This window comes from Camelus bactrianus, chromosome 13 (assembly GCF_048773025.1).
Source record: "Camelus bactrianus isolate YW-2024 breed Bactrian camel chromosome 13, ASM4877302v1, whole genome shotgun sequence".
Lineage (NCBI taxonomy): Eukaryota > Metazoa > Chordata > Mammalia > Artiodactyla > Camelidae > Camelus > Camelus bactrianus.
In genome coordinates this window covers 57,063,099-57,073,357 of record NC_133551.1, presented here as the reverse complement: position 1 = coordinate 57,073,357, position 10,259 = coordinate 57,063,099, and the positions used below count along the sequence as shown (strand labels likewise).

The window sequence follows — 10,259 nt, the reverse complement described above, 5'->3', positions numbered from 1 at the left end:
GATACCAATCATGGGTGATACCTTTATTATTTGGAACTTCTCCCTACACTTTGGACACTTCAAACCTGGAACTTCAGTATTATGGGCTAGGCTGGGTTGCAGGCACCCTCATCCAAGGTCCAAAGGTGCTGAGGGGCCGGGAGAGGGTTCAGGAACATCTCAACCACTATCCAAGGAACCAACACTTAGAGTTGGAGCTCAGAGGCTGAAACTGTTGGCTGAGAGCCTTCTGTCTTCTCCTGATCTGTCACTATTTGCCACACCTTCTCCCATGCTGCCTCTGAAGGCTCAGGTGGACGGGTCCAGCGCAGAAACAGGCCTGAGGAGGAGGAAGGACAGGTAAGGAAGCTGAGCAGAGAACTCCCAAGGGGAGAAGGTGGGTAGGGGGTCACCTTGCCACAGTCGCAGGCTCTGGGGCTCCACAGAGGGCCAGAGGGCCAAGGGATTGGGAACGTAGAGTGGGTTCCGGAGTTTGCGTTGCTCCTTTAGCTGATTGAGCCCAGACCACAAGGAGTGGGTTCGAGTTCTCACTTCACACAGGCATCTGGAGGGAATGAGGGAGTGAGCTTTCAGACTCAGCTATGCCCTTTGGGATTCTGGGTGGGAGGCCCTGGCAAGTAGGGTGACAGCTCTTCCGGGACAGTGATAACCTCTCCTGCAAATGTTACTGCCAATCAGATCCTGAATTGGACATTACGATAAAGGAATGAAGTCCTAGTTCTTAAAGGAGTTCTGCTTAGCTTTGCCTGAGATGATCAGGGAAGGCTAATTAAAAATGGGCCATTGGAGCTGGCTCTGCAGCAGAAGTTCAAGGGTGCAAAAACATGTAAATACTTAGAAGTGGGAACTGCAGGAGCAAAAGCAAGAAATTGGGAAAGGGACCAATGTGAATATTGATAGGTCTGGTGAGGAAGCTGTTCCGATGGCCCACATGGAAAGGAAAGGGTCTGGATTAGGGTAGTAGGAGGGGCCTTTGACAGGAAAGGACTAAGCTGAGAAATTCTTAAAAGAAAAGCTAAATAAGAAGGATGGGGGAGAGGGAGCTAAAGAGAACAGTTTCTAACCTGGGGGACCCATAAGTGTAGTTAGTGAAAACAACATAAGTGGAGGAGGCAGCTGGGCAACAGAAGATAACTATGATCCCCACCTTCTTAGGGAGGAGGGGCCCCTCCCTCCCCTTATCTCAGCCTGATGAGAGAAGGACAGCTAGTGAAATCTGATCACAAGCATATGCAACAAGCCAACCAAATAATAATAACCAGCACATGTGTGCCAGGCACTGTGCCTTTAACTCAGCTAATTCTCACACACTCCCACCTCACCCCTAGATTTTGGCAACTATTACAATCCTCTCCTTGCTACTGATGAAACAGAGACTTGGGTTTGTTTTTGAACACCCAGCAGGTGACTGGTGGGACGGGAACTTGAGCCCAAACAATCTGACTCAGCTTTCAACCTCTAATCTATTGCTTCACTAGAATCAACCCTGCAAAGTGGTAGGGAGCCCCAGAAATAACTGGCTGCACCTTTCCCCTTCAGTCTTTGTTTTTAAGCTGGGATGCAGTTGTTCTTGAGTAGGTCTGAGGGACTGGCCATCTATTTATGGGTTTGCAGAATTTACAGGGAAGTGTGAGTGCAGAGGTAGGGAAGGAGAGGACACCAAGAGATTTTCTAAGAGAGAAACTCATTTGAAAGGGAAAGGTGTCTTCTAGGGAAGTAGGGTGCTGATGTAGCAAGGACCCGCCCCGGTCCTGTGCCTGCCCTCTGACCCACCTTGACACCCGCCAGCTCACCTCTCCTGTTCGCTGTTGCAGAGGAAGGTGCCGAAAGGGGAGGCATAGGCGTGATCAAACAGCGCCAACAGCATCCCCTCCCCAAACTCCAGCGACAGCGGGAACTGGCGGCCCAGCTGCCACACACAGTCCAGGAAGAGGAGAAAAGTGGGTGCCTCGTGCTTGGGGCGGGCGTGGGAGAAGGCCGAGTGGGCACAGCGCAGCTGGAAGGGGTGGCCGGCCTGGGGAGGGGGCAGAGCGATGGGCACAAGGAAGTGGGGTTTCTGGGTGGAGAGGTAGGGCTGGGCGGCCACTTACCTGAATCCACTCTCGCTCTACCAGTTCCTGGAATCCAGCCATGGTCCGGCTTGAGGGGTCCAGGATGAGCTGGGCCAGTGAAGTCACGACCAGGGTGCTGTCTGTGCCTTCAGCCCCATGTACCAAGATGCAGGCCCCTTCCCTGTCGACCAGGGCTTATCAACAGTGGCCAGTCCTTCCCTGCCTGAAGTGGCCAGGCTAGGAATACTGTGGGCCCATTTCAAGGCTGTTTGCTTACTGAGACAAGGTTTTGTGGCCTGGTGTTGAGAGCCCCGCCCACCCTGCCCTGTTCTGTCTCATGGGTTGGGGGAGGTGCTTACCGCTCCATGCCCTGGGCTGCTAGGCAGGCGGTGCTCAGTGCCTCCTTCACATGTGCCAGCCAGCGGCAGCCCGCTAGTCGACTAAGCCAGTGGTCCATGCTCTGCTCCAGGTCCCCACAGGCCTCCACCAGGTGCACGAAGCTCTCCTGTAGGGGCCGCCCCCTGTACAAGTGGGACTCTGGTGAGCACAGCCTGAGAACAACTGCTCCAGACCGCTGAGGGAGACATAAAACTCTCCAAGGAGCCCAGCTGACAAGCGGGACTCAGAGCCCTTTGGGGAGCCCAGCTAATCTAATGGAGAGGATTCTTCAATCTTGAGGATTCCTCAATCTGGTGGAGGAGACTCAAGACCCTTTGGGGAGACCTAGTCTGTTGGGGAGGCCTAGCCATACCTGGAGAGGGGTCACACAGCCCTCTGGGGAAACACAGAATGCTCCGGGAAACACCCAATTTGATGAAAGTGTCATAGTACCCTTGAAGTACCCTGATCTGATGGGAGCAACACAGTATCCCCAGGGGAGCCCCAGTCTGACAAGAGAAATAATACTCTTGGGGGTCTGATATATGCTCCTACTTTCCAGAAACTGTTCTGCTTTAGAACACCAGTAATCTGCCAGAAAATCTAATTGAGACTTTTTCAGCCTTATTTAAAAGTCTTCTGAGGGTTGGGTATACCTCAGTGGTAGAGCACATGCTTAGCATTCATGAGGTCCTGGGTTCAATCCCTGGTACCTCAATTTTTTAAAAAAGCCTTCAGTGGCTCCCCACTGCCTTTAGGGTAAAATCTAAGTTCAGAATCACAGCATTCAAGACCTTTGCTCAGGCCCCCGTCACCGCTTTAGCCTCTCTACCTCCATCCATCTCTCACCCTCCACCTCACACTCGACACTCCACCATACTGAAGGACTTGCAGTTCCACAAAAAGGACAAATGACTAGGCTCCCTGGTTCTATACACCTCAGTGCCTTCCACCTGGAATGTCCTGCCACCCTCTGGCTTACCCTTTCTCTCTTTCAGGTCTCAGCTAAAACATCCTATTTTCAGGGAAACTTTCTTTTGATGACCTAGTCTAAGAGAGCGGTGCCTCCTCTATGCTGCTACTGAGCACATAAATTCTAATCGCTCATTTACTGCTGATCTTCCAGCCATGTCTGGGCTGGCCACCATCTCAGTGCTCAGTCAATGTTTAATAAATAAATAAGTGGAGTTTTGTAATCTGGATAGGAGAGTATTTCACTCTCCTCAAAGCAGGATAACTCTCTCAGGACTTCCTCTTGGTACTGCCATCACCTGAACACAGAGGGAATACATAACAACTGTGCCCGCAAACTTCTCAGGGCAGGGCTGGAAACAATGCAAGGTGTATGTGTGGTGAGGTTGTTCCTGGAAGACAAACTTCAGTTTCATTGTTAATGTAAAGAGGTGCTTTTTCTTTCCAGGCAGAGTTGGGATGTCTAGAGAGGAATGAGCTCTGTCACTAGGAGTGTGCAAGTGGGGATGCCCACCTGGCGACATGGCTACCAGGAAAGACCTAACAGTCCTCAAGATTCCTGCAAGACACCCCTTCCCCGCCCCCATGGCAGGAAAGAACCTAGGAGAAGATGGGAAGGTCCCTTACCTCTCCAGGGGCCGGTGCAGCCTTTTCCAGCCCGGGTAGGCGGCCTTAGCCTCTGTGCCGCCGCCAGTCATGCGGGCCTGTTTGGCGGTCTGGGCCGAGCGCGTATCCACAATGAAGCCCCGGGCCCCAGGGCGAGACCCTGCCAGCACAGCTCGCAGCAGGGCCTCGTCTTCAGCGCAACGCCGCTTCTGGGGCCCGATCAAGGGCTGGCTGGAACGTAGCAGCACCTGCGGACAGGGACTCAACTCCGGAAGCCGTACCCACCCAGCCCTGGTTCAGGGACTTCACTCAGAGGGTCTCTAAGCAGGGGCTGCAGACTGGAGCAGGGGCGCAGGAGCCCTACGAGTGTCGGACCTGGGTCTGGGCGGGTTGTGGCCGGAGTGGGGAGAGACCCGAAGGGTAGGCAGTGGGAGGCTTATGGGTTGACAAAAGGAGGGACGAGGCTTCGTGGGCTCAGACCAGCCGGAGGCGGGGCCAGAGATAGGCGAGATTCGGAAACCCGCAAGAGGGGCGGGGTCAGCGTGGTAAAGGCTGGATTGAGCGGGGGGGGGGCCAGAATAGGGCAGGAGCCCCGGCCGCTGCAGGGCAGAGAATTGGCCCCGCCAGTATAGAAGAGCCAAGTAGGAACGCAGTTGGTTCTAGCGGCGGGATTGGGGAGGGCGGGGCTCACGGTTCGGCTGGGAGCATGGTGGTAGCTGAGCACTGGGAAGCGGCCTCCCTGGCGGAAGCGGGCGGTGAGAGCCAGGGCATCGTCATTAACAGCGCGAGGCACGATCACAGCGCGGGGGTAACTGGGGCACAAGCTGAAGTCCTCGTTCGCCTCGCTCAGCCGCCACGCGTTGGTCTGCGGCGTAGGAAGGGGCCAGGTCTAGGGCACCCACTGAGTGCGCCGTCCCCGCATCCCTTTCCGGCTAGGCGCTCCCAAATTCCCAGGCCCTCACGACCGCGCCCACCTCACGAGCTACTCGCTTGTAGTAGCGTTCGGGCGGATGGAAGTGCCAGGCGTCGCCCAATCTCAAGCCCTTGGGACGGTAGAAGAAAGGAAAGGAGGTGATGACCGATTCCAGGGAGGACAGCGCCTGGGGAAGGAAGTCAAGGGGTCTAGGAAAGATCGGAATCCAACCCTTGGTTCCGCAGCTCCCGTCTCTCCACGTACTCCAGACCACCCTGCATCCATCCCCTTGCCATTAGCTATGCTCAGAGATAGCACTGGGTGCTGAGTCCCCTTGAGTAGTAACCCCAATTTACTTCCCTCGTTACGGGATAGGGTAGCTTAAGTGATGCGGTACCTCAATGGAGCGGGCAATGTTCAGCGTCGCTTCCACGCCCTCTATGTCCAGCTGCAGGACTCGCAGGTCCTTACAGCGCAGCGTGATGGTGCCACAGTCACCCGCTACCCTGGGGATGGACGGGCTTAGGCTTAGTGTCCCCTGCCCTCTACCAGGGGAGGAGAAGCGAGTTTCTTAGGATTGTATGTTATGAAGGGGGACACCAGATCCAACTGTACTTGCCCTTCCCCCTCTGCCGGCCGAGCCGCGCGCTCCCCCCCATGGGGATTCCCCGCCACGTCTCACCGCTTCTCGATGGAATCTACACTACGCAACAGCAGCAGCCACAGGTCCGGAGTCGCCTGGGGCCCTGGGGACAGCAGCAGGTGGTGGCCGGTGACACACAGCGTGCCGCGCAGCGGGGGTGCCTCCGGGCCCCGCAGGAGCTCGGCTTGAGCCTGACCCGTACGGATCAGCTCCGAGAACTCCATTCTGCTAGTGGTGGGCCTGGGGCCCAGCAGGACAGACTCCAGGAGCGTCAGGCGGGGTGAGAGCGGGCTCCGACAGGGACAGGAACTGGCTGGGCAGCTGGCGACGCCGGCAGGACAGCTGTTAAGGAGGCCCCTTGGAGGAAGGGACCGCAGTTTCACAGGAATTTTCCCCCTCCTATTGCCAGCACTTCTTAATTAGGACCCCGGGGCTAGAACCTGTTAAGAAATCCTCAATTTAATCATCTGTGAAATGGGGAGAATTATCTTGTTAAAGCCCTTTCCCTGGTGCCTGGTCACAGGAAGCACTCATATTTTTATTTTGTTTAACCCTGGGGTGCTGGCACTCTTACTGCTTTAAAAAAATAAAGAAAAACACTATCTTTTCTCCTGTACCCGGGTAGAAGGGGTGGAAAGAGTGGGTGTGAAACTGGGAACTATCTGCGTCCTCCCACACATCTGAGGTTGGGTGGGGGAAATCCCTTGGTCCACCTTAAGTGCAAGCAGCTGTGTCGCTGGTGCCCCTCCCCCACCACAGCTGGAAGTCCCTGCCTGAGGGCGCCCTCTATGGGGGCCACTTCTGGTATAGTTGCCCTCCAGAGCCTCTTCCTTCATCACTCCATCCTTTGACCCAATATGAATTACTTTACACTGAGCTGGGCCCTGCATTGGGTGTTGGAACCCAAGGATGGCTGAGGAAGTTTCTGTTCAATTTTCAGTCTGGCCAGAGACATACTTAAGCTGGTAAATTATAAGAGTTTAAATCTATTTACTAGAAGACCCATCCATCCAAGTAGTCTTTTATTTCTTAAACATCAATGCCTACACTGATTACTAAGAAGAAATATACTCCTGCCTTCAAAGAGCCTTCTGGTCTACTAGATTCCAGGCTTTTATGTGTGTGTGCGTGCACAACGCTTCTTTCAAATATTGAAATCATAAGTACCCCCATAATATAAACATAAAATTGGAACTGCTCTGTGAAAGGAACCAGACATAAAAGAGTTCAAATTGTAAAATTCCAGACCTGCAGCATCAGCTGGGATGGGAATTTGTTAGAAATGCAAATTATAGGCCTGTCCCATACATACTGAATCCAAAGCTCTAGGAATGGAGCCCAGTAGTCCATTTTGGTTTTTGGGTTTTTTTTTTTTTTTAACTTTTTTTATTGAGTTACAGTCATTTTACAATATTGTGTCAAAACCCAGTGTAAAGCACAATTTTTCAGTTATACATGAACATACGTATATTCATTGTCACATTTTTTTTCGCTGTGAGCTACCCCAGTAATCCATTTTAACAAGCTTTCTAGGTGATTCTGACCTAGGCTAAAGTTTGAGAATCACTGGAAAATATACAAAAAGGCAAAACTAATCTATGCTGTCAGAAAGTAGGGTAGTATTACTGAAACCAGGTCCCCCTAAAACCTAGTTCCCTTACTAGGTTTATGGTTAATCTCTCTAACCAAAACTTTATTCCCTTTTTTGTCCCCTCTGACCTCAATCCTGTACTAATTGAACCCTCAACAACCAGAGTCAGGATGACTAAAATTGTTCTTGTCAATAACATCATTAACATACTAAAACTGCTATTCTAGATATCATCATTAACATACAAACTCAAGTTGTTTCTCCAGGGCAAGATGAGCTAACAGCTCATCAGCCCCCAGCCATGGACCACCTGGCCAGATAATCATAAACCAGAGACATCCTGACTCCTGAAACTACGATTAAGAAATGTCAGAAAAACGATTAAGAAATGTCACAGAAACGTCACAAGATGGTGAGTAATCCCAGCCTCTTTGTTCTTCATCTTTAAAAAAGAAACAAACAAACAAAAAACAACGCAAAGACCGAGTTGGACTGGATCTGAGGCTTGTCTCCCACTCCCACGCTTGGCCCCCTGCAATAAACCCTTACTTTACTGCAAACACCCTGTCAAAGCTTGGCTTTTTGGACTACAGGCACAGGAGTGAGCCCTTTGTGTGGTTACATTACATTAGGAGAGTTGTGATAGGCCAGAAGCACAAAAGGAGACTTCCTGGATGCTGGTAATACTCAGTTGCTTGATCTGGGTGCTGCTTACATAGGAGAATTCATCAAGCCATGTATTTATGATACGTGAATTTTTCTGTGGGTGTGTTCTATTTCAATACAAGGTTTGAAAAAGGGAACTGCTCTGGTTGAAGCTCTGAGATGGGGAAGGGGGAGAGAGGTCTAGGAGCCTATCCACAGCTTTGCTCTTACCTTGCACACAGTCCTTGAAGGATTCCCAGGGAAACCTAAAGTTCTTTAGCTGTGTAGCTTGAAATCATTGATCTGTCCTAACAGAGAGCCAGTGACTTGTCCAAGGTCCCACAGAGCCAGTGCCAGAACCCAGTCTCCTGACTCCTGTGCCAGGGATCTGGACACTCTTTGCTGAAGAGCAAGAGCTAGGGTCATAAGTGAGGACAGGGGGCAGCTCTATCCTCTCCCAGCTCCCTTAACTTGAGTCTTGGGAAGAGGGCCAACACTCTGGTGTGAATGATGCTTTTCTTATCCTGGAGCAACTTCCTTTCTGGGAACTGGGTGTCTCCTTCTGGTCAAAGACAATAAAATTCATCCAAGGGGCCAGAGGAGTAGAGCTCCTCCTGCCCCCAACCCGGATGGGCATCACGTGGCCCCTGGGTCAGCAGTCCAGGAAAATCCCAGCCCTTGCATGCTTAGCCTCCCATACCCATCTACTTACCCACTCTGACACACTCAAACCTCCCTGACCCACCTTGAGCACTCACCATTGCACACTCCCTGGCACATTTCTTCCACTCTCAGTTTCTGCCACCTCTTCCTGGGCAATATTGCCAGCCTTGCCCTATCATTCACCCCAAACCATGGCCCTGGGGCCACTGAAATTCCAGGCAGTAGGCGAAGAAGAGGAGGATGAGGAACAAGAGAGCCTGGACTCTGTAAAGGCACTGACTGCCAAGCTGCAGCTGCAGACACGGCGGCCTTCATACCTGGAGTGGACAGCCCGAGTCCAGAGCCAGGCCTGGCGCAGGTCCCAAGCCAGACCTGGGCCGGGGGGACCCGGGGCCATCTGCGGTTTCGACTCAATCGACTCTGCCCTTGAGTGGCTCCGTCGGGAGCTGGTGAGTCTGGTGGGGTGGGTGGCCTGGCAGAGGGCCTGAGGGCCAGTCCTCCTTAGGGCCCAAGACCCCGGGTGTGGGAGGGGATGCCACCTCCAGCAACTGCCCCCCACCCCTTTGGCTTTGTCCCAGGGCTGAAGAACCAGGAATGGACTTGCCAAGTGTTTTATTCAGGGAGCCTTGCTAGAAGGAGTCCACTCAATCTACTGACCTTGTGCTTCTGTGACTCAGGGGACAGAGCCCTGCCCTTGGGGGGCCACCAGTTACAGGTGGGGAAGGCATGGCTTCCCATACTCTGGGAATTGTTATACCTCAAAGATACAAAGGAGTCACTGACCAGCTGTAGACAGAGGCAAGTGTTGAACAGATGGCTCTTAACCCAGTATGTGCAAATGTAAAGATATCCATTCTCCAAACTGGAGATTCCACTTAGTTGATCTAGGATTGGGCTACAGGCACCTGTATTTGTGCAAAAATGGTTCCTTAGCTAGGGTTTAGAGCAAGATTTGAGAGATAGCAGAGGAATGAGGGGGTGGGGAGGACACAGCCAGAGCAGAGACCCAGGGTGTAGAGCGGAAGGGAAGAATGGAGGTTCAGCGGGATCACGCCCCCTTTCGGCCGCAGCGGGAGATGCAGGCACAGGACCGACAGCTGGCAGGGCAGCTGCTACGGCTGCGGGCCCAGCTGCACCGGCTGAAGGTGGACCAAGCCTGTCACCTGCACCAAGAGCTGCTGAACGAGGCCGAGCTGGAGCTGGAGCTGGAACCCGGGGCCGGCATGGCCCTCGCCCCGCCGCTGCGGCACCTAGGCCTCACGCGCATGAACATCAGCTCCCGGCGCTTCACCCTCTGCTGAGGGGCACCCGCTACCCCAGCCCACCTGGGAAGAAGCCCACCTGGGAAGGAGGAAGGGAGGGGTGCCCAGAGGAGCCAGCACCTGGTGAGGGGTGGGGGAGGGGTGGGGCACACGCAGCTCTCTGGGAGCATAAAGCCCCAGCATCCTGTTGCCCTTGCTGCCCTAGATGGAGGGTAATGCGGCTAGGAGGAAGGGGAGGAGCTCACAGACTCCCAGGCTCCCCCAATAAACGCCCTGCTTCCCATCAAGGACTCTGCAGTCATTTATTCAGTCCAAAGGTCGCTGTATGTTGCATGTTGAAGGGACCAAGGATTCCACTGCAGGAGAGAATGCTGGCCTTGGGGAGGGAGATAGACTAATGGATCCCCAACTCTCCCACAGCGCCATCTCTCTCTCTTCACCTTACCAAGATCAGAACTGAAAAAGAACTTAAAATCTAAATCACCCCTATGGAAGGAGACTTGGCTAAATGGGCAGCTGAAGAATGCAGGATCTG

The 10,259-nt window shown here is 53.2% G+C and overlaps 2 protein-coding genes across 3 annotated transcripts; one reads left to right on the top strand and one right to left on the bottom strand.

Annotated features, from left to right (window-relative positions):
- Nucleotides 1–8: 8 nt before the first annotated feature.
- On the bottom strand, nucleotides 9–6,177 carry LOC105066769 (myotubularin-related protein 9-like). 2 transcript variants are annotated; one of them, XM_010952166.3, is made up of 10 exons: nucleotides 5,603–6,177; nucleotides 5,318–5,426; nucleotides 4,982–5,050; nucleotides 4,699–4,872; nucleotides 4,029–4,255; nucleotides 2,411–2,572; nucleotides 2,091–2,232; nucleotides 1,794–2,014; nucleotides 393–544; nucleotides 9–319 (listed from the first exon to the last, which is right to left on the bottom strand). In XM_010952166.3, exons 1-10 carry the CDS (start codon nucleotides 5,785–5,787, stop codon nucleotides 186–188), a joined length of 1,575 nt encoding a protein of 524 aa, XP_010950468.1. In that variant the 5' UTR covers nucleotides 5,788–6,177; the 3' UTR covers nucleotides 9–185. The 2 variants fall into 2 exon arrangements, with proteins under 2 accessions (XP_010950468.1, XP_010950467.1); XM_010952165.3 differs by having other exon boundaries at nucleotides 4,982–5,107; nucleotides 5,603–6,172.
- A 2,265-nt stretch (nucleotides 6,178–8,442) lies between these two features.
- On the top strand, nucleotides 8,443–10,007 carry FAM167B (family with sequence similarity 167 member B). The gene is made up of 2 exons (XM_010952164.3): nucleotides 8,443–8,911; nucleotides 9,533–10,007. Exons 1-2 carry the CDS (start codon nucleotides 8,654–8,656, stop codon nucleotides 9,761–9,763), a joined length of 489 nt encoding a protein of 162 aa, XP_010950466.1. The 5' UTR covers nucleotides 8,443–8,653; the 3' UTR covers nucleotides 9,764–10,007.
- The last annotated feature ends 252 nt before the right edge of the window (nucleotides 10,008–10,259 follow it).

Excerpts from the sequence above, each read along its gene's own strand:
- LOC105066769 (XM_010952165.3), bottom strand. The coding sequence starts at position 5,787 with ATGGAGTTCTCGGAGCTGATCCGTACGGGTCAGGCTCAAGCCGAGCTC. Across the intron at positions 5,108-5,317 it reads ACATTGCCCGCTCCATTGAG|GCGCTGTCCTCCCTGGAATC; the intron begins GTACCGCATCAC and ends TTCCTTCCCCAG. Across the intron at positions 2,233-2,410 it reads GCAGCCCAGGGCATGGAGCG|GGAAGGGGCCTGCATCTTGG; the intron begins GTAAGCACCTCC and ends CCTGGTCGACAG.
- FAM167B (XM_010952164.3), top strand. The coding sequence starts at position 8,654 with ATGGCCCTGGGGCCACTGAAATTCCAGGCAGTAGGCGAAGAAGAGGAG. Across the intron at positions 8,912-9,532 it reads AGTGGCTCCGTCGGGAGCTG|CGGGAGATGCAGGCACAGGA; the intron begins GTGAGTCTGGTG and ends TTTCGGCCGCAG.